Source organism: Brienomyrus brachyistius, chromosome 10, assembly GCF_023856365.1.
Source record: "Brienomyrus brachyistius isolate T26 chromosome 10, BBRACH_0.4, whole genome shotgun sequence".
NCBI classification, from domain to species: domain Eukaryota; kingdom Metazoa; phylum Chordata; class Actinopteri; order Osteoglossiformes; family Mormyridae; genus Brienomyrus; species Brienomyrus brachyistius.
In genome coordinates, this window is record NC_064542.1 from 17,180,015 (window position 1) to 17,203,931 (window position 23,917).

General features: G+C 43.0%; 1 protein-coding gene across 6 annotated transcripts in view; it reads left to right on the forward strand.

Annotated features, from left to right (window-relative positions):
• The window catches only part of LOC125750897 (trichohyalin-like), a 40,724-nt gene that overhangs the window by 15,399 nt on the left and 1,408 nt on the right, over positions 1-23,917 (forward strand). The window contains exons 1-2 of one of the 6 annotated variants that reach the window (XM_049029248.1): positions 16,363-17,078; positions 17,151-17,500. The exons of 1 other annotated variant lie outside the window; for it this stretch is intronic. In XM_049029248.1, coding sequence (XP_048885205.1) covers positions 16,434-17,078; positions 17,151-17,423 — 918 coding nt within the window. In that variant the 5' untranslated portion in view covers positions 16,363-16,433 and the 3' untranslated portion in view covers positions 17,424-17,500. Of the gene's footprint in view, positions 1-1,038; positions 2,092-9,135; positions 9,783-16,362; positions 17,079-17,150; positions 17,501-23,917 lie in introns of those variants that run through there. 4 more of the 6 variants (XM_049029246.1, XM_049029247.1, XM_049029245.1 and 1 more) reach the window with 4 other exon arrangements.

Below are 23,917 nucleotides of genomic sequence, written 5' to 3' on the forward strand. Positions count from 1 at the left end.
AGCTAGGTCACGTTAACCTAGCCGCGCAATTAAGTAAACTAAATTAGCACAGCGTCACTTATCACTTATAATCAATAAACTTAGTACTTACGTTCGTCAGTGACGCACACATAAAAACCAGGGACTGTATTTACTGCCAGGAACAACTAAACTAACTACACATAAACTAAACACATAAATAAAAGTTCACTTCCACTCATGAAAACACATGAAAAACACTGCATTCCATCCATTCATCCATCCATTTTCTGAATCAATTTGTCCAATACGAGGGTGTGTGTGTCCAGAATCTATCCAGAAAGCTCTGCCTACAATGCAGGGATATTACAGACGCTGCTAAACCTTACCAAATGTTTTATCTCACCTCCATTAAATGTACCCAAACACTGAAACCCAACCCCATACCCCTCCTTGCTGTGACCCATCACCTGGCGGTTGGTTCTTTGGTTAAACTGGCCTCCACTACCATTGCTAATTAGAATCATCTCACTTATATAAAAGTTTTGAAGAGCCAACAGGATTCGAAGCCTCTTACACCTCAGGATGAATCGGAAGTCATCGGTCACGTGATATTGCATAAACTTAGCAAGCCCTGATTCCCAGCTTGAAGTTACTGGGCCTCACTTTGAGGAGGCGATCTCCAGAATCTGGGTATTAACTGTCTCATCACTAAGTTCAGCACCTTTCACAATATAGCACAGCAAGGCCACGGTCAGAAAATGTGAGCCTGTCCTCCTCCTGAGTAAAGTAAAGCTCACTACGCTCTGTGAGCACAGGAACGCCCCGGCAATGTTTGGTAGGTTTCTGCATTGTTTGCAAGTACAGAATATTATCTGCGAGTAAACTAATTAAGGTAAATATGGAAATTCATACAATATATGCTGCAGAATATGAGCTGAATAAAGCATATAAAAAATGCAGAGAATTAAAAAAAATTGAACCACTGACCAAATATGGCACCTACAGTTGAGTTCTAGAACACAATGTCACCGTGACAACTCTGATGTCATCATTCTGAAGGTATAAATTCTGCTGTAGGCACCAGTATCAGTTCAAAACAAATCTGATTTCGAATAAGACACATCTCATCTCATCTCTCAATATGAAGTGGATTTTTCTCAATTGCTTTAGGCCGCCAGCGGTACCAAAGGACGCTGGAGAAGCTATAAAAGCAAAGGAGGAAAGAAAAAAGGATAAAGAAGGAAAGAAAAAGAAACCCTGGCTGAAGAAGCTTTTTACAAAAAAAGGGAAAGGAAAAAAGGCAATGGTGGTGGAGAGCCAGACAGTGGCGATGGAGGAGGATAGCCAGACATTGGCGATGGAGGATAGCCAGACATTGGCGATGGAGGAGGATAGCCAGACATTGGCGATGGAGGAGGATAGCCAGACATTGGCGATGGAGGACAGCCAGACATTGGCGATGGAGGACAGCCAGACATTGGCGATGGAGGACAGCCAGACAGTGGAGGTGGAGGAGGAAAGCCAGACAGTGGCAGTGAAGGAGGAGAGCCAGGCAAAGGTGGAGAAGGAGGAGAGCCAGGCAAAGGTGGAGAAGGAGAAGTACAAGGCAATGGAGGAGGAGGAGAAGTACAAGACAATGGAGGAGGAGGAGGAGTACAAGGCAATGGAGGAGGAGGAGTACAAGGCAATGGAGGAGGAGGAGTACAAGGCAATGGTGAAGGAGGAGTACAAGGCACTGGAGGAGGAGGAGTACAAGGCAATGGTGGAGGAGGAGTACAAGGCAATGGTGAAGGAGACATACAAGGCAATGGTGAAGGAGGAGTACAAGGCAATGGAGGAGGAGGAGTACAAGGCAATGGTGGAGGAGGAGTATAAGGCAATACTGGAGGAGGAGTACAAGGCAATGGTGGAGGAGGGGTACAAGACAATGGTGGAGGAGGAGTACAAGGCAATGGTGAAGGAGACGTACAAGGCAATGGTGAAGGAGAAGTACAAGGCAATGGTGGAGGAGTACAAGGCAATGGTGGAGAAGAGCAAGGCCAGTAGTGGATGAGACAGTCAGTGTTCTATGTTCAATCAGTACTACTTAAAAATGTAAATACTTGTAAATAAAGCATTAAAAACGAAAAAGACCTGTACATGTGTTTTCAATTGAATGTGAGTAGGTGATGTTAAATGTCAGGAACATTCCAAATGTCTATTACACGTGTTGCCGATAGGGGGGCATATGGTTTGGGTGATAAGGGTTGCCTTTAAACTTTAATAGAACGAAAATACATTACATGTATTTATGTTGTATTTTAAATTACGTTTTTAAGGAATAAAACATAACGGAATGAATGCAAGATACACGTCCAGCGGGGACCCGTCCGGCCGCAGCCATGTGTGCACAAGCGCCACGGCGTATTTTAAAAGCAAGCACCAAAATGTTTAAGAAAAACTTTAGCGTTATTTTAGAAGAAAGCAGGCGGAATTTAAACCCGTGCAAACATGCCCGAAAGCAGCAGAAGAGCAAATGCTGAGTTCAAACAAGCACAAGCGAAACCAATTAACATACAGCACGTCGTTTTAAAAGAAAGCACTTAAACCCATTACATTTAATCAACATGCTTAAAGAATTAGAAGGAAAAACATTAGCGGTATTTACCAGTGTTGGGTTGAAGAAAGCATTTAAACAGCGAAATGAGCGAGTCCCAGCGCTCGGCCATAATCGGCAGGTCCGTTTGAAAAAAGCGGTCGAAATGATATTGGCCAGCCCGTTTCAAAATGGCGACACCAGAGGAGCGCCTGTTATTTCAAATAAACGTTATGGTTATAGGGGTTTAAGTAATGAAGCACTTTTCTGCCAATGTAAAGTAAAACGCTCTAAGCATTTCAACAAGAATCAAGGAATAACGCGGTTAATTCTTGATTAAATTAGCGAATGCGCTCTCCTCTCTGGCTCGCTCTCATGTAGCGCATGCGCATAGAGCCACACAGTTTTCTTTAAGGAGCCGACTCTCTTGCGTTAATTTATTTAAACAGGAATTAACAGGGTTATTCCTTGATTCTTTTTTTTCCTTTTAAATTAACGCTAAAGTTTCTTTAAAACATTTCGGTGCTTTCTTGTGGTGCCCAAAGCACAGAATACCCACACTGCTCTGACTACGCCACCTCCTGGTAACCCCTAATGTTCCTTCTGTAACGTGGCTAAGTTCGAACCCTCCCCGTAACAAAGACAACAAAGAGGCATGTAAAAATAAAACCCAATCCACTTTATTACAAATATCCAAAATCAGACAAATGAAGGTTGCTGGGGGTGGGGGGCAGCTGACTATCCTCCAGATAGTAAGGTCAGATCAGCACACGCAGCTCTCAGCTCAGGAGGCCCCTGGTGACAAAGAAAACAGCAAAACTCAACACCACACAGCATGCAACATGACAAACACTACACACAACAGTACAGTGTCCACTCAGTGTGGCACCCCAACAGCAGAGCAAAAGCCTGTGCGGATCCGGCCTTGTACAGAAAGATCCCATGTACAAACATAAGGGGAGGGTAGCGGCCGATGTCCACCGCCCAAAATACAATACTACAATTACACTTACAACTTACAAGCTTATCAAATAAACCTAAAACAGTGGCTAGTCTGGTCCTTTGCAGGAATGCTTAATGCCCTCGCAGCACAGCAACACCAAGAGGAAGCATTCCAATGCTACAGGTACAAAGAAACAATCAACAAAGAAACATAGACCCTTTTAAATCCCACAGTATAACCCAAGTGACCAGAGCCTCAGTGTCTGTAGCCCATCAGCTCGTAGGGGATCACGTCAAATGATAAAATTCCAAACAGTCACCTCCGCGTCCTGCACGAAGAGTTACATGCTGCTAGCAGTCACCCTGGTAAAATTGAAATTAAACATTCAAGTTCTCAAACAAACCCTCTCCTCCTTTCCTTACCCACAGGGGAGAAGAACCCACCCCATGTCCAGTTGTAAAACACAGCAGCAAGAGAATGAGATTCCATCTTGGCAGCCTTTTATAACTTCCTGGTAGGTCATATGACCTGGCTCAAGTGGTTGCCAATATAGTGTAATTACCAGTGCCATGCAACTACTCCTACCAGCCCGATCAGATCCCCACATTCTTTTAAAATACGCCGTGGCGCTTGTGCCTACTCCTAACAACACGTGCCTGCGGCCTGACGGGCCCCGCTAGATGTGTATGCGCTAGCTTGCATTCATCCTGCCACATGTTTTATTATTCCTTAAAAACGTAATTAAAAATAACACAAATAAATACATGTAATGTATTTTTATTCTATTAAAGTTTAACAGCAACCCTTATCACCCAAACCATATGGCCCCCTATCGGCAATGTATGGTATATGGAGATAACCCCTCGACCAATCAGAATAAGGGATACGCTCCCCCCTCCCGCTTATGACGTCATAATTCATAATAACAATGACGGCCAAATTGTAGCTCCTCCCAATGTACCACAGACTATTTTTTAAATTACAAATTATTTAAAAATACGATTATAATAATTTAAAAATACATTATAACATGTCATAATTACAAACTATTATTAAACTGTAATAAGCCAAATCGTGCTAAATACTATTTTTGAATAAAATAATCTTTGTAATTTAAAAACACATATCCATCCATTTTCCAAACTGCTTATCCTACTGGGTCACGGGGGGTCCGGAGCCTATCCCGGAAGAAATGGGCATGAGGCAGGGAACAACCCAGGACGGGGGGTCAGCCCATCACAGGGCACACTCGCACACCATGCACTCTCACATGCACACCTATGGGCAATTTAGTAACTCCAATTAGCCTCAGCATGTTTTTGGACTGTGGGGGGAAACCGGAGTACCCGGAGGAAACCCCACGATGACATGGGGAGAACATGCAAACTCCGCACGCATGTGACCCAGGTGGAGACTCGAACCCAGGTCCCAGAGGTGTGAGGCAACAGTGCTAACCACTGCAGCACCATGCCGCCCCCTAAAAACACATATATACACAATAATTCAAATAAGTGCTAAGTACAACCTTTGTTTAAAAAAAAAAAAACTGCAATAAATCAATTTGTGAAATCGCCCAGCTGCCGTGAAGCAGTAGTGAGCGGAAACGATACATATCTGCTCATGCACAGTCCAGTTCGGGTTTACGGTCTAAACTGGGAAAAGTCTATAAGCAGTTCAATGTGTCCCTAGAAATGCAGGTATCCCCAGGAGTACGATATCAAACCAGATATGGACTACATTGGCTGACACGTTCAGTGACACATCAGCATCATAACGCCTACTGAGGACAAGAATATAGATGATAGAAATCACTGTTCAACACTCCGTAGCGTCCGTCGAGTGTACATGCCTCCGAGCAGGGTGCTCAGCAGGAGCTCACAGCAGCAGCTTGATTTTGGGTTTCGATCAGACTCCCTGGGTAGGAAATGCTGTTAGCACATATAACCAGCGTGCAAAAGCACTCAGGGTGTGGGATGAAATTATTACTTCGGGGAACAAATTTAATAAGGTCACTTTAAAGATAAAATTACATAAAATATAATTGTGAGGCGAATGTCTATTATATCTCCTTATACTACGGGACCGTTGAATGCTTGAATCTGATTGGCTGACGAACGTTCTGAGGTGTGCAATTATTTTCAGGGAAACGCATGGCGAACGTAGTTCCAGGCAGCTCTCTTGACCACATTACAGTTCCATATCACTTCGCATAGTTAACTGTAATAACGGAAATTAGCATACAGTACCTATACAGCACGCAGGACTAACAAAAACAACAACATGACAGACGATTTTCCAAAAGCAAATTTTTATATTTACGGTGAATATGAAACTTTCAACAACTGGGCTGCAGCAGTATTAGTTAGCCTAGTGTACCAACTTAAAGGCTACACATGACATTTCTCACTAGCGAGGTAATAACAGTGCTGCATCTTAAAGCAGACTTACAGTTTAGAGACGGTGCTTCAGAACACTGTTGAGGGACACACAGAGGTAGCCTAATTCATACAAGCTCTCTCTCTGTCTCTCTCGCTCTCTTTCTAATAACTTCATTATTAACTGCATTAGTCTGATATCAACGGCTCAAGCCTCCATGGCCAGCTTTAAAATGACGTTTTGGAACTAGCAAAAGAGTCGTTGGATGAGATGCGGAAGAAATAATCCTACTCACAATAGCGATTTAAGTAGAAAAACCGGACGAATCCCTTGAAATATATCATCTGATCGATGTCTTGAGGTGTGGCAACCGTAGTATAAGCGGAATAATTGACTCCGGGCCGTTGAATTATTAGAAAATAATGCACACCCGAGGTGTAACGGCATTACCACCTCGGGTGTGCATTATTTTCTAATAATTCAACGGCCCGTCGTCAATTATTCCTTACATATGTGTTTGAAATTGTTAGATGCCTTTCAATAAACCATTTCAATAAACAACCTTGTTAATGATTTAAAAGCAGCAGCATCTATCTTCATTATTTCACCAGCATAAACCTACCAATTTTCACCTTTCATGACGCAGTATTTGGGATATGAAGGTTTTGGGGGTGTGAATGTAGTATTCTCAGACAGACTCCATTTGACAACTGGTCTCAGGTTCAAACATGCAGCCAAAACATAAAATAGATACATATAAACAATACACAGCTCTGTAAAAAATTAAGAGACCACTCTATATACTTTTTTAAAATCTGCATTGTTAAATTCTGGTTTAATCCTGGTTCTGCTGGCAGAAGGCTACACTGTGAGGCAGGCTGCTTCCATGCTCGTGAGTTTCTAAGACCGCAGTACACAAGAACAGGGGGAAGAAGCAGGAGACACTGCGAAAAATCAAAAACCAGCCAGGTAGAGGGCAGAAGCAACCTTCTAATGCCAGAGATGACCATCAACTTATCCGTCAGTGTCTAACAAATCGGAGGATGACCTCAAGTGACCTTCAAAAGGAATGGAAAACATTAAGTGTGAAGCGTGATGGTGGGACAGGCTTCTAGAAGCAGCGCTGAAGACCCATAAAGCAAGAAAGAAGCCCTTCATGAATGAGAAGCATGGAAGAGCCAGGCTGGAGTTTGCAAAAAAAAAAATTTGTATTTTACACAGGCTCATACCCATAACCCATAAACTGAGAAATGAGTGAAACTGAAAAATTTGATGCGGTGTGGGAAAGGGGGGCCACACTCCCCTGGGAAACTGTAAGGGGTTGCTGCAGGAGGGTAGTACTCGCTGTGGGATATCAGTCACGATTCAGGATGGGGGGGGGGGGGGGGGGGGGGCTGCTGACCGTATTTCACCAGATACACGTTCTCAATCAGGAGGGGGGTAGCAATTAGTTGTACTCTGGCTTATCTTACTTGAGGTCAGTGGGATGCACACTCAGACGAAGTGGGTTGGTAAGTAAGTAAGTTTGTATTTATTTATGGTTCTATAACAAACAAACAGGAAAAACAAATTACCACAGTGCTTACAATGGTTATTACCATAATACACTAACATAATGCATAATTGTACCACATCGCCTTAACATTGATAAGTTCGGCTATACCCACAACAATACATTACATTAGCAGCAATTCGTATTAGAGGGAATGATTGGACGGGAAATAAACGAAAATATCTTTCCGAGGTATACAACGGTACAGTCGTCAGCGATAATTATAACAGTAAGCAAGCTAGGTCACGTTAACCTAGCCGCGCAATTAAGTAAACTAAATTAGCACAGCGTCACTTATCACTTATAATCAATAAACTTAGTACTTACGTTCGTCAGTGACGCACACATAAAAACCAGGGACTGTATTTACTGCCAGGAACAACTAAACTAACTACACATAAACTAAACACATAAATAAAAGTTCACTTCCACTCATGAAAACACATGAAAAACACTGCATTCCATCCATTCATCCATCCATTTTCTGAATCAATTTGTCCAATACGAGGGTGTGTGTGTCCAGAATCTATCCAGAAAGCTCTGCCTACAATGCAGGGATATTACAGACGCTGCTAAACCTTACCAAATGTTTTATCTCACCTCCATTAAATGTACCCAAACACTGAAACCCAACCCCATACCCCTCCTTGCTGTGACCCATCACCTGGCGGTTGGTTCTTTGGTTAAACTGGCCTCCACTACCATTGCTAATTAGAATCATCTCACTTATATAAAAGTTTTGAAGAGCCAACAGGATTCGAAGCCTCTTACACCTCAGGATGAATCGGAAGTCATCGGTCACGTGATATTGCATAAACTTAGCAAGCCCCGATTCCCAGCTTGAAGTTACTGGGCCTCACTTTGAGGAGGCGATCTCCAGAATCTGGGTATTAACTGTCTCATCACTAAGTTCAGCACCTTTCACAATATAGCACAGCAAGGCCACGGTCAGAAAATGTGAGCCTGTCCTCCTCCTGAGTAAAGTAAAGCTCACTACGCTCTGTGAGCACAGGAACGCCCCGGCAATGTTTGGTAGGTTTCTGCATTGTTTGCAAGTACAGAATATTATCTGCGAGTAAACTAATTAAGGTAAATATGGAAATTCATACAATATATGCTGCAGAATATGAGCTGAATAAAGCATATAAAAAATGCAGAGAATTAAAAAAAATTGAACCACTGACCAAATATGGCACCTACAGTTGAGTTCTAGAACACAATGTCACCGTGACAACTCTGATGTCATCATTCTGAAGGTATAAATTCTGCTGTAGGCACCAGTATCAGTTCAAAACAAATCTGATTTCGAATAAGACACATCTCATCTCATCTCTCAATATGAAGTGGATTTTTCTCAATTGCTTTAGGCCGCCAGCGGTACCAAAGGACGCTGGAGAAGCTATAAAAGCAAAGGAGGAAAGAAAAAAGGATAAAGAAGGAAAGAAAAAGAAACCCTGGCTGAAGAAGCTTTTTACAAAAAAAGGGAAAGGAAAAAAGGCAATGGTGGTGGAGAGCCAGACAGTGGCGATGGAGGAGGATAGCCAGACATTGGCGATGGAGGATAGCCAGACATTGGCGATGGAGGAGGATAGCCAGACATTGGCGATGGAGGAGGATAGCCAGACATTGGCGATGGAGGACAGCCAGACATTGGCGATGGAGGACAGCCAGACATTGGCGATGGAGGACAGCCAGACATTGGCGATGGAGGACAGCCAGACAGTGGAGGTGGAGGAGGAAAGCCAGACAGTGGCAGTGAAGGAGGAGAGCCAGGCAAAGGTGGAGAAGGAGGAGAGCCAGGCAAAGGTGGAGAAGGAGAAGTACAAGGCAATGGAGGAGGAGGAGAAGTACAAGACAATGGAGGAGGAGGAGAAGTACAAGGCAATGGAGGAGGAGGAGTACAAGGCAATGGAGGAGGAGGAGTACAAGGCAATGGAGGAGGAGGAGTACAAGGCAATGGTGAAGGAGGAGTACAAGGCACTGGAGGAGGAGGAGTACAAGGCAATGGTGGAGGAGGAGTACAAGGCAATGGTGAAGGAGACATACAAGGCAATGGTGAAGGAGGAGTACAAGGCAATGGAGGAGGAGGAGTACAAGGCAATGGTGGAGGAGGAGTATAAGGCAATACTGGAGGAGGAGTACAAGGCAATGGTGGAGGAGGGGTACAAGACAATGGTGGAGGAGGAGTACAAGGCAATGGTGAAGGAGACGTACAAGGCAATGGTGAAGGAGAAGTACAAGGCAATGGTGGAGGAGTACAAGGCAATGGTGGAGAAGAGCAAGGCCAGTAGTGGATGAGACAGTCAGTGTTCTATGTTCAATCAGTACTACTTAAAAATGTAAATACTTGTAAATAAAGCATTAAAAACGAAAAAGACCTGTACATGTGTTTTCAATTGAATGTGAGTAGGTGATGTTAAATGTCAGGAACATTCCAAATGTCTATTACACGTGTTGCCGATAGGGGGGCATATGGTTTGGGTGATAAGGGTTGCCTTTAAACTTTAATAGAACGAAAATACATTACATGTATTTATGTTGTATTTTAAATTACGTTTTTAAGGAATAAAACATAACGGAATGAATGCAAGATACACGTCCAGCGGGGACCCGTCCGGCCGCAGCCATGTGTGCACAAGCGCCACGGCGTATTTTAAAAGCAAGCACCAAAATGTTTAAGAAAAACTTTAGCGTTATTTTAGAAGAAAGCAGGCGGAATTTAAACCCGTGCAAACATGCCCGAAAGCAGCAGAAGAGCAAATGCTGAGTTCAAACAAGCACAAGCGAAACCAATTAACATACAGCACGTCGTTTTAAAAGAAAGCACTTAAACCCATTACATTTAATCAACATGCTTAAAGAATTAGAAGGAAAAACATTAGCGGTATTTACCAGTGTTGGGTTGAAGAAAGCATTTAAACAGCGAAATGAGCGAGTCCCAGCGCTCGGCCATAATCGGCAGGTCCGTTTGAAAAAAGCGGTCGAAATGATATTGGCCAGCCCGTTTCAAAATGGCGACACCAGAGGAGCGCCTGTTATTTCAAATAAACGTTATGGTTATAGGGGTTTAAGTAATGAAGCACTTTTCTGCCAATGTAAAGTAAAACGCTCTAAGCATTTCAACAAGAATCAAGGAATAACGCGGTTAATTCTTGATTAAATTAGCGAATGCGCTCTCCTCTCTGGCTCGCTCTCATGTAGCGCATGCGCATAGAGCCACACAGTTTTCTTTAAGGAGCCGACTCTCTTGCGTTAATTTATTTAAACAGGAATTAACAGGGTTATTCCTTGATTCTTTTTTTTCCTTTTAAATTAACGCTAAAGTTTCTTTAAAACATTTCGGTGCTTTCTTGTGGTGCCCAAAGCACAGAATACCCACACTGCTCTGACTACGCCACCTCCTGGTAACCCCTAATGTTCCTTCTGTAACGTGGCTAAGTTCGAACCCTCCCCGTAACAAAGACAACAAAGAGGCATGTAAAAATAAAACCCAATCCACTTTATTACAAATATCCAAAATCAGACAAATGAAGGTTGCTGGGGGTGGGGGGCAGCTGACTATCCTCCAGATAGTAAGGTCAGATCAGCACACGCAGCTCTCAGCTCAGGAGGCCCCTGGTGACAAAGAAAACAGCAAAACTCAACACCACACAGCATGCAACATGACAAACACTACACACAACAGTACAGTGTCCACTCAGTGTGGCACCCCAACAGCAGAGCAAAAGCCTGTGCGGATCCGGCCTTGTACAGAAAGATCCCATGTACAAACATAAGGGGAGGGTAGCGGCCGATGTCCACCGCCCAAAATACAATACTACAATTACACTTACAACTTACAAGCTTATCAAATAAACCTAAAACAGTGGCTAGTCTGGTCCTTTGCAGGAATGCTTAATGCCCTCGCAGCACAGCAACACCAAGAGGAAGCATTCCAATGCTACAGGTACAAAGAAACAATCAACAAAGAAACATAGACCCTTTTAAATCCCACAGTATAACCCAAGTGACCAGAGCCTCAGTGTCTGTAGCCCATCAGCTCGTAGGGGATCACGTCAAATGATAAAATTCCAAACAGTCACCTCCGCGTCCTGCACGAAGAGTTACATGCTGCTAGCAGTCACCCTGGTAAAATTGAAATTAAACATTCAAGTTCTCAAACAAACCCTCTCCTCCTTTCCTTACCCACAGGGGAGAAGAACCCACCCCATGTCCAGTTGTAAAACACAGCAGCAAGAGAATGAGATTCCATCTTGGCAGCCTTTTATAACTTCCTGGTAGGTCATATGACCTGGCTCAAGTGGTTGCCAATATAGTGTAATTACCAGTGCCATGCAACTACTCCTACCAGCCCGATCAGATCCCCACATTCTTTTAAAATACGCCGTGGCGCTTGTGCCTACTCCTAACAACACGTGCCTGCGGCCTGACGGGCCCCGCTAGATGTGTATGCGCTAGCTTGCATTCATCCTGCCACATGTTTTATTATTCCTTAAAAACGTAATTAAAAATAACACAAATAAATACATGTAATGTATTTTTATTCTATTAAAGTTTAACAGCAACCCTTATCACCCAAACCATATGGCCCCCTATCGGCAATGTATGGTATATGGAGATAACCCCTCGACCGATCAGAATAAGGGATACGCTCCCCCCTCCCGCTTATGACGTCATAATTCATAATAACAATGACGGCCAAATTGTAGCTCCTCCCAATGTACCACAGACTATTTTTTAAATTACAAATTATTTAAAAATACGATTATAATAATTTAAAAATACATTATAACATGTCATAATTACAAACTATTATTAAACTGTAATAAGCCAAATCGTGCTAAATACTATTTTTGAATAAAATAATCTTTGTAATTTAAAAACACATATCCATCCATTTTCCAAACTGCTTATCCTACTGGGTCACGGGGGGTCCGGAGCCTATCCCGGAAGAAATGGGCATGAGGCAGGGAACAACCCAGGACGGGGGGTCAGCCCATCACAGGGCACACTCGCACACCATGCACTCTCACATGCACACCTATGGGCAATTTAGTAACTCCAATTAGCCTCAGCATGTTTTTGGACTGTGGGGGGAAACCGGAGTACCCGGAGGAAACCCCACGATGACATGGGGAGAACATGCAAACTCCGCACGCATGTGACCCAGGTGGAGACTCGAACCCAGGTCCCAGAGGTGTGAGGCAACAGTGCTAACCACTGCAGCACCATGCCGCCCCCTAAAAACACATATATACACAATAATTCAAATAAGTGCTAAGTACAACCTTTGTTTAAAAAAAAAAAAACTGCAATAAATCAATTTGTGAAATCGCCCAGCTGCCGTGAAGCAGTAGTGAGCGGAAACGATACATATCTGCTCATGCACAGTCCAGTTCGGGTTTACGGTCTAAACTGGGAAAAGTCTATAAGCAGTTCAATGTGTCCCTAGAAATGCAGGTATCCCCAGGAGTACGATATCAAACCAGATATGGACTACATTGGCTGACACGTTCAGTGACACATCAGCATCATAACGCCTACTGAGGACAAGAATATAGATGATAGAAATCACTGTTCAACACTCCGTAGCGTCCGTCGAGTGTACATGCCTCCGAGCAGGGTGCTCAGCAGGAGCTCACAGCAGCAGCTTGATTTTGGGTTTCGATCAGACTCCCTGGGTAGGAAATGCTGTTAGCACATATAACCAGCGTGCAAAAGCACTCAGGGTGTGGGATGAAATTATTACTTCGGGGAACAAATTTAATAAGGTCACTTTAAAGATAAAATTACATAAAATATAATTGTGAGGCGAATGTCTATTATATCTCCTTATACTACGGGACCGTTGAATGCTTGAATCTGATTGGCTGACGAACGTTCTGAGGTGTGCAATTATTTTCAGGGAAACGCATGGCGAACGTAGTTCCAGGCAGCTCTCTTGACCACATTACAGTTCCATATCACTTCGCATAGTTAACTGTAATAACGGAAATTAGCATACAGTACCTATACAGCACGCAGGACTAACAAAAACAACAACATGACAGACGATTTTCCAAAAGCAAATTTTTATATTTACGGTGAATATGAAACTTTCAACAACTGGGCTGCAGCAGTATTAGTTAGCCTAGTGTACCAACTTAAAGGCTACACATGACATTTCTCACTAGCGAGGTAATAACAGTGCTGCATCTTAAAGCAGACTTACAGTTTAGAGACGGTGCTTCAGAACACTGTTGAGGGACACACAGAGGTAGCCTAATTCATACAAGCTCTCTCTCTGTCTCTCTCGCTCTCTTTCTAATAACTTCATTATTAACTGCATTAGTCTGATATCAACGGCTCAAGCCTCCATGGCCAGCTTTAAAATGACGTTTTGGAACTAGCAAAAGAGTCGTTGGATGAGATGCGGAAGAAATAATCCTACTCACAATAGCGATTTAAGTAGAAAAACCGGACGAATCCCTTGAAATATATCATCTGATCGATGTCTTGAGGTGTGGCAACCGTAGTATAAGCGGAATAATTGACTCCGGGCCGTTGAATTATTAGAAAATAATGCACACCCGAGGTGTAACGGCATTACCACCTCGGGTGTGCATTATTTTCTAATAATTCAACGGCCCGTCGTCAATTATTCCTTACATATGTGTTTGAAATTGTTAGATGCCTTTCAATAAACCATTTCAATAAACAACCTTGTTAATGATTTAAAAGCAGCAGCATCTATCTTCATTATTTCACCAGCATAAACCTACCAATTTTCACCTTTCATGACGCAGTATTTGGGATATGAAGGTTTTGGGGGTGTGAATGTAGTATTCTCAGACAGACTCCATTTGACAACTGGTCTCAGGTTCAAACATGCAGCCAAAACATAAAATAGATACATATAAACAATACACAGCTCTGTAAAAAATTAAGAGACCACTCTATATACTTTTTTAAAATCTGCATTGTTAAATTCTGGTTTAATCCTGGTTCTGCTGGCAGAAGGCTACACTGTGAGGCAGGCTGCTTCCATGCTCGTGAGTTTCTAAGACCGCAGTACACAAGAACAGGGGGAAGAAGCAGGAGACACTGCGAAAAATCAAAAACCAGCCAGGTAGAGGGCAGAAGCAACCTTCTAATGCCAGAGATGACCATCAACTTATCCGTCAGTGTCTAACAAATCGGAGGATGACCTCAAGTGACCTTCAAAAGGAATGGAAAACATTAAGTGTGAAGCGTGATGGTGGGACAGGCTTCTAGAAGCAGCGCTGAAGACCCATAAAGCAAGAAAGAAGCCCTTCATGAATGAGAAGCATGGAAGAGCCAGGCTGGAGTTTGCAAAAAAAAAAAATTTGTATTTTACACAGGCTCATACCCATAACCCATAAACTGAGAAATGAGTGAAACTGAAAAATTTGATGCGGTGTGGGAAAGGGGGGCCACACTCCCCTGGGAAACTGTAAGGGGTTGCTGCAGGAGGGTAGTACTCGCTGTGGGATATCAGTCACGATTCAGGATGGGGGGGGGGGGGGGGGGGCTGCTGACCGTATTTCACCAGATACACGTTCTCAATCAGGAGGGGGTAGCAATTAGTTGTACTCTGGCTTATCTTACTTGAGGTCAGTGGGATGCACACTCAGACGAAGTGGGTTGGTAAGTAAGTAAGTTTGTATTTATTTATGGTTCTATAACAAACAAACAGGAAAAACAAATTACCACAGTGCTTACAATGGTTATTACCATAATACACTAACATAATGCATAATTGTACCACATCGCCTTAACATTGATAAGTTCGGCTATACCCACAACAATACATTACATTAGCAGCAATTCGTATTAGAGGGAATGATTGGACGGGAAATAAACGAAAATATCTTTCCGAGGTATACAACGGTACAGTCGTCAGCGATAATTATAACAGTAAGCAAGCTAGGTCACGTTAACCTAGCCGCGCAATTAAGTAAACTAAATTAGCACAGCGTCACTTATCACTTATAATCAATAAACTTAGTACTTACGTTCGTCAGTGACGCACACATAAAAACCAGGGACTGTATTTACTGCCAGGAACAACTAAACTAACTACACATAAACTAAACACATAAATAAAAGTTCACTTCCACTCATGAAAACACATGAAAAACACTGCATTCCATCCATTCATCCATCCATTTTCTGAATCAATTTGTCCAATACGAGGGTGTGTGTGTCCAGAATCTATCCAGAAAGCTCTGCCTACAATGCAGGGATATTACAGACGCTGCTAAACCTTACCAAATGTTTTATCTCACCTCCATTAAATGTACCCAAACACTGAAACCCAACCCCATACCCCTCCTTGCTGTGACCCATCACCTGGCGGTTGGTTCTTTGGTTAAACTGGCCTCCACTACCATTGCTAATTAGAATCATCTCACTTATATAAAAGTTTTGAAGAGCCAACAGGATTCGAAGCCTCTTACACCTCAGGATGAATCGGAAGTCATCGGTCACGTGATATTGCATAAACTTAGCAAGCCCCGATTCCCAGCTTGAAGTTACTGGGCCTCACTTTGAGGAGGCGATCTCCAGAATCTGGGTATTAACTGTCTCATCACTAAGTTCAGCACCTTTCACAATATAGCACAGCAAGGCCACGGTCAGAAAATGTGAGCCTGTCCTCCTCCTGAGTAAAGTAAAGCTCACTACGCTCTGTGAGCACAGGAACGCCCCGGCAATGTTTGGTAGGTTTCTGCATTGTTTGCAAGTACAGAATATTATCTGCGAGTAAACTAATTAAGGTAAATATGGAAATTCATACAATATATGCTGCAGAATATGAGCTGAATAAAGCATATAAAAAATGCAGAGAATTAAAAAAAATTGAACCACTGACCAAATATGGCACCTACAGTTGAGTTCTAGAACACAATGTCACCGTGACAACTCTGATGTCATCATTCTGAAGGTATAAATTCTGCTGTAGGCACCAGTATCAGTTCAAAACAAATCTGATTTCGAATAAGACACATCTCATCTCATCTCTCAATATGAAGTGGATTTTTCTCAATTGCTTTAGGCCGCCAGCGGTACCAAAGGACGCTGGAGAAGCTATAAAAGCAAAGGAGGAAAGAAAAAAGGATAAAGAAGGAAAGAAAAAGAAACCCTGGCTGAAGAAGCTTTTTACAAAAAAAGGGAAAGGAAAAAAGGCAATGGTGGTGGAGAGCCAGACAGTGGCGATGGAGGAGGATAGCCAGACATTGGCGATGGAGGATAGCCAGACATTGGCGATGGAGGAGGATAGCCAGACATTGGCGATGGAGGAGGATAGCCAGACATTGGCGATGGAGGAGGATAGCCAGACATTGGCGATGGAGGAGGATAGCCAGACATTGGCGATGGAGGACAGCCAGACATTGGCGATGGAGGACAGCCAGACATTGGCGATGGAGGACAGCCAGACAGTGGAGGTGGAGGAGGAAAGCCAGACAGTGGCAGTGAAGGAGGAGAGCCAGGCAAAGGTGGAGAAGGAGGAGAGCCAGGCAAAGGTGGAGAAGGAGAAGTACAAGGCAATGGAGGAGGAGGAGAAGTACAAGACAATGGAGGAGGAGGAGAAGTACAAGGCAATGGAGGAGGAGGAGTACAAGGCAATGGAGGAGGAGGAGTACAAGGCAATGGAGGAGGAGGAGTACAAGGCAATGGTGAAGGAGGAGTACAAGGCACTGGAGGCGGAGGAGTACAAGGCAATGGTGGAGGAGGAGTACAAGGCAATGGTGAAGGAGACATACAAGGCAATGGTGAAGGAGGAGTACAAGGCAATGGAGGAGGAGGAGTACAAGGCAATGGTGGAGGAGGAGTATAAGGCAATACTGGAGGAGGAGTACAAGGCAATGGTGGAGGAGGGGTACAAGACAATGGTGGAGGAGGAGTACAAGGCAATGGTGAAGGAGACGTACAAGGCAATGGTGAAGGAGAAGTACAAGGCAATGGTGGAGGAGTACAAGGCAATGGTGGAGAAGAGCAAGGCCAGTAGTGGATGAGACAGTCAGTGTTCTATGTTCAATCAGTACTACTTAAAAATGTAAATACTTGTAAATAAAGCATTAAAAACGAAAAAGACCTGTACATGTGTTTTCAATTGAATGTGAGTAGGTGATGTTAAATGTCAGGAACATTCCAAATGTCTATTACACGTGTTGCCGATAGGGGGGCATATGGTTTGGGTGATAAGGGTTGCCTTTAAACTTTAATAGAACGAAAATACATTACATGTATTTATTTTGTATTTTAAATTACGTTTTTAAGGAATAAAACATAACGGAATGAATGCAAGATACACGTCCAGCGGGGACCCGTCCGGCCGCAGCCATGTGTGCACAAGCGCCACGGCGTATTTTAAAAGCAAGCACCAAAATGTTTAAGAAAAACTTTAGCGTTATTTTAGAAGAAAGCAGGCGGAATTTAAACCCGTGCAAACATGCCCGAAAGCAGCAGAAGAGCAAATGCTGAGTTCAAACAAGCACAAGCGAAACCAATTAACATACAGCACGTCGTTTTAAAAGAAAGCACTTAAACCCATTACATTTAATCAACATGCTTAAAGAATTAGAAGGAAAAACATTAGCGGTATTTACCAGTGTTGGGTTGAAGAAAGCATTTAAACAGCGAAATGAGCGAGTCCCAGCGCTCGGCCATAATCGGCAGGTCCGTTTGAAAAAAGCGGTCGAAATGATATTGGCCAGCCCGTTTCAAAATGGCGACACCAGAGGAGCGCCTGTTATTTCAAATAAACGTTATGGTTATAGGGGTTTAAGTAATGAAGCACTTTTCTGCCAATGTAAAGTAAAACGCTCTAAGCATTTCAACAAGAATCAAGGAATAACGCGGTTAATTCTTGATTAAATTAGCGAATGCGCTCTCCTCTCTGGCTCGCTCTCATGTAGCGCATGCGCATAGAGCCACACAGTTTTCTTTAAGGAGCCGACTCTCTTGCGTTAATTTATTTAAACAGGAATTAACAGGGTTATTCCTTGATTCTTTTTTTTCCTTCTAAATTAACGCTAAAGTTTCTTTAAAACATTTCGGTGCTTTCTTGTGGTGCCCAAAGCACAGAATACCCACACTGCTCTGACTACGCCACCTCCTGGTAACCCCTAATGTTCCTTCTGTAACGTGGCTAAGTTCGAACCCTCCCCGTAACAAAGACAACAAAGAGGCATGTAAAAATAAAACCCAATCCACTTTATTACAAATATCCAAAATCAGACAAATGAAGGTTGCTGGGGGTGGGGGGCAGCTGACTATCCTCCAGATAGTAAGGTCAGATCAGCACACGCAGCTCTCAGCTCAGGAGGCCCCTGGTGACAAAGAAAACAGCAAAACTCAACACCACACAGCATGCAACATGACAAACACTACACACAACAGTACAGTGTCCACTCAGTGTGGCACCCCAACAGCAGAGCAAAAGCCTGTGCGGATCCGGCCTTGTACAGAAAGATCCCATGTACAAACATAAGGGGAGGGTAGCGGCCGATGTCCACCGCCCAAAATACAATACTACAATTACACTTACAACTTACAAGCTTATCAAATAAACCTAAAACAGTGGCTAGTCTGGTCCTTTGCAGGAATGCTTAATGCCCTCGCAGCACAGCAACACCAAGAGGAAGCATTCCAATGCTACAGGTACAAAGAAACAATCAACAAAGAAACATAGACCCTTTTAAATCCCACAGTATAACCCAAGTGACCAGAGCCTCAGTGTCTGTAGCCCATCAGCTCGTAGGGGATCACGTCAAATGATAAAATTCCAAACAGTCACCTCCGCGTCCTGCACGAAGAGTTACATGCTGCTAGCAGTCACCCTGGTAAAATTGAAATTAAACATTCAAGTTCTCAAACAAACCCTCTCCTCCTTTCCTTACCCACAGGGGAGAAGAACCCACCCCATGTCCAGTTGTAAAACACAGCAGCAAGAGAATGAGATTCCATCTTGGCAGCCTTTTATAACTTCCTGGTAGGTCATATGACCTGGCTCAAGTGGTTGCCAATATAGTGTAATTACCAGTGCCATGCAACTACTCCTACCAGCCCGATCAGATCCCCACATTCTTTTAAAATACGCCGTGGCGCTTGTGCCTACTCCTAACAACACGTGCCTGCGGCCTGACGGGCCCCGCTAGATGTGTATGCGCTAGCTTGCATTCATCCTGCCACATGTTTTATTATTCCTTAAAAACGTAATTAAAAATAACACAAATAAATACATGTAATGTATTTTTATTCTATTAAAGTTTAACAGCAACCCGTATCACCCAAACCATATGGCCCCCTATCGGCAATGTATGGTATATGGAGATAACTCCTCGACCGATCAGAATAAGGGATACGCTCCCCCCTCCCGCTTATGACGTCATAATTCATAATAACAATGACGGCCAAATTGTAGCTCCTCCCAATGTACCACAGACTATTTTTTAAATTACAAATTATTTAAAAATACGATTATAATAATTTAAAAATACATTATAACATGTCATAATTACAAACTATTATTAAACTGTAATAAGCCAAATCGTGCTAAATACTATTTTTGAATAAAATAATCTTTGTAATTTAAAAACACATATCCATCCATTTTCCAAACTGCTTATCCTACTGGGTCACGGGGGGTCCGGAGCCTATCCCGGAAGAAATGGGCATGAGGCAGGGAACAACCCAGGACGGGGGGTCAGCCCATCACAGGGCACACTCGCACACCATGCACTCTCACATGCACACCTATGGGCAATTTAGTAACTCCAATTAGCCTCAGCATGTTTTTGGACTGTGGGGGGAAACCGGAGTACCCGGAGGAAACCCCACGATGACATGGGGAGAACATGCAAACTCCGCACGCATGTGACCCAGGTGGAGACTCGAACCCAGGTCCCAGAGGTGTGAGGCAACAGTGCTAACCACTGCAGCACCATGCCGCCCCCTAAAAACACATATATACACAATAATTCAAATAAGTGCTAAGTACAACCTTTGTTTAAAAAAAAAAAAAAAAACTGCAATAAATCAATTTGTGAAATCGCCCAGCTGCCGTGAAGCAGTAGTGAGCGGAAACGATACATATCTGCTCATGCACAGTCCAGTTCGGGTTTACGGTCTAAACTGGGAAAAGTCTATAAGCAGTTCAATGTGTCCCTAGAAATGCAGGTATCCCCAGGAGTACGATATCAAACCAGATATGGACTACATTGGCTGACACGTTCAGTGACACATCAGCATCATAACGCCTACTGAGGACAAGAATATAGATGATAGAAATCACTGTTCAACACTCCGTAGCGTCCGTCGAGTGTACATGCCTCCGAGCAGGGTGCTCAGCAGGAGCTCTCAGCAGGAGCTCACAGCAGCAGCTTGATTTTGGGTTTCGATCAGACTCCCTGGGTAGGAAATGCTGTTAGCACATATAACCAGCGTGCAAAAGCACTCAGGGTGTGGGATGAAATTATTACTTCGGGGAACAAATTTAATAAGGTCACTTTAAAGATAAAATTACATAAAATATAATTGTGAGGCGAATGTCTATTATATCTCCTTATACTACGGGACCGTTGAATGCTTGAATCTGATTGGCTGACGAACGTTCTGAGGTGTGCAATTATTTTCAGGGAAACGCATGGCGAACGTAGTTCCAGGCAGCTCTCTTGACCACATTACAGTTCCATATCACTTCGCATAGTTAACTGTAATAACGGAAATTAGCATACAGTACCTATACAGCACGCAGGACTAACAAAAACAACAACATGACAGACGATTTTCCAAAAGCAAATTTTTATATTTACGGTGAATATGAAACTTTCAACAACTGGGCTGCAGCAGTATTAGTTAGCCTAGTGTACCAACTTAAAGGCTACACATGACATTTCTCACTAGCGAGGTAATAACAGTGCTGCATCTTAAAGCAGACTTACAGTTTAGAGACGGTGCTTCAGAACACTGTTGAGGGACACACAGAGGTAGCCTAATTCATACAAGCTCTCTCTCTGTCTCTCTCGCTCTCTTTCTAATAACTTCATTATTAACTGCATTAGTCTGATATCAACGGCTCAAGCCTCCATGGCCAGCTTTAAAATGACGTTTTGGAACTAGCAAAAGAGTCGTTGGATGAGATGCGGAAGAAATAATCCTACTCACAATAGCGATTTAAGTAGAAAAACCGGACGAATCCCTTGAAATATATCATCTGATCGATGTCTTGAGGTGTGGCAACCGTAGTATAAGCGGAATAATTGACTCCGGGCCGTTGAATTATTAGAAAATAATGCACACCCGAGGTGTAACGGCATTACCACCTCGGGTGTGCATTATTTTCTAATAATTCAACGGCCCGTCGTCAATTATTCCTTACATATGTGTTTGAAATTGTTAGATGCCTTTCAATAAACCATTTCAATAAACAACCTTGTTAATGATTTAAAAGCAGCAGCATCTATCTTCATTATTTCACCAGCATAAACCTACCAATTTTCACCTTTCATGACGCAGTATTTGGGATATGAAGGTTTTGGGGGTGTGAATGTAGTATTCTCAGACAGACTCCATTTGACAACTGGTCTCAGGTTCAAACATGCAGCCAAAACATAAAATAGATACATATAAACAATACACAGCTCTGTAAAAAATTAAGAGACCACTCTATATACTTTTTTAAAATCTGCATTGTTAAATTCTGGTTTAATCCTGGTTCTGCTGGCAGAAGGCTACACTGTGAGGCAGGCTGCTTCCATGCTCGTGAGTTTCTAAGACCGCAGTACACAAGAACAGGGGGAAGAAGCAGGAGACACTGCGAAAAATCAAAAACCAGCCAGGTAGAGGGCAGAAGCAACCTTCTAATGCCAGAGATGACCATCAACTTATCCGTCAGTGTCTAACAAATCGGAGGATGACCTCAAGTGACCTTCAAAAGGAATGGAAAACATTAAGTGTGAAGCGTGATGGTGGGACAGGCTTCTAGAAGCAGCGCTGAAGACCCATAAAGCAAGAAAGAAGCCCTTCATGAATGAGAAGCATGGAAGAGCCAGGCTGGAGTTTGCAAAAAAAAAAAATTTGTATTTTACACAGGCTCATACCCATAACCCATAAACTGAGAAATGAGTGAAACTGAAAAATTTGATGCGGTGTGGGAAAGGGGGGCCACACTCCCCTGGGAAACTGTAAGGGGTTGCTGCAGGAGGGTAGTACTCGCTGTGGGATATCAGTCACGATTCAGGATGGGGGGGGGGGGGGGGCTGCTGACCGTATTTCACCAGATACACGTTCTCAATCAGGAGGGGGTAGCAATTAGTTGTACTCTGGCTTATCTTACTTGAGGTCAGTGGGATGCACACTCAGACGAAGTGGGTTGGTAAGTAAGTAAGTTTGTATTTATTTATGGTTCTATAACAAACAAACAGGAAAAACAAATTACCACAGTGCTTACAATGGTTATTACCATAATACACTAACATAATGCATAATTGTACCACATCGCCTTAACATTGATAAGTTCGGCTATACCCACAACAATACATTACATTAGCAGCAATTCGTATTAGAGGGAATGATTGGACGGGAAATAAACGAAAATATCTTTCCGAGGTATACAACGGTACAGTCGTCAGCGATAATTATAACAGTAAGCAAGCTAGGTCACGTTAACCTAGCCGCGCAATTAAGTAAACTAAATTAGCACAGCGTCACTTATCACTTATAATCAATAAACTTAGTACTTACGTTCGTCAGTGACGCACACATAAAAACCAGGGACTGTATTTACTGCCAGGAACAACTAAACTAACTACACATAAACTAAACACATAAATAAAAGTTCACTTCCACTCATGAAAACACATGAAAAACACTGCATTCCATCCATTCATCCATCCATTTTCTGAATCAATTTGTCCAATACGAGGGTGTGTGTGTCCAGAATCTATCCAGAAAGCTCTGCCTACAATGCAGGGATATTACAGACGCTGCTAAACCTTACCAAATGTTTTATCTCACCTCCATTAAATGTACCCAAACACTGAAACCCAACCCCATACCCCTCCTTGCTGTGACCCATCACCTGGCGGTTGGTTCTTTGGTTAAACTGGCCTCCACTACCATTGCTAATTAGAATCATCTCACTTATATAAAAGTTTTGAAGAGCCAACAGGATTCGAAGCCTCTTACACCTCAGGATGAATCGGAAGTCATCGGTCACGTGATATTGCATAAACTTAGCAAGCCCCAATTCCCAGCTTGAAGTTACTGGGCCTCACTTTGAGGAGGCGATCTCCAGAATCTGGGTATTAACTGTCTCATCACTAAGTTCAGCACCTTTCACAATATAGCACAGCAAGGCCACGGTCAGAAAATGTGAGCCTGTCCTCCTCCTGAGTAAAGTAAAGCTCACTACGCTCTGTGAGCACAGGAACGCCCCGGCAATGTTTGGTAGGTTTCTGCATTGTTTGCAAGTACAGAATATTATCTGCGAGTAAACTAATTAAGG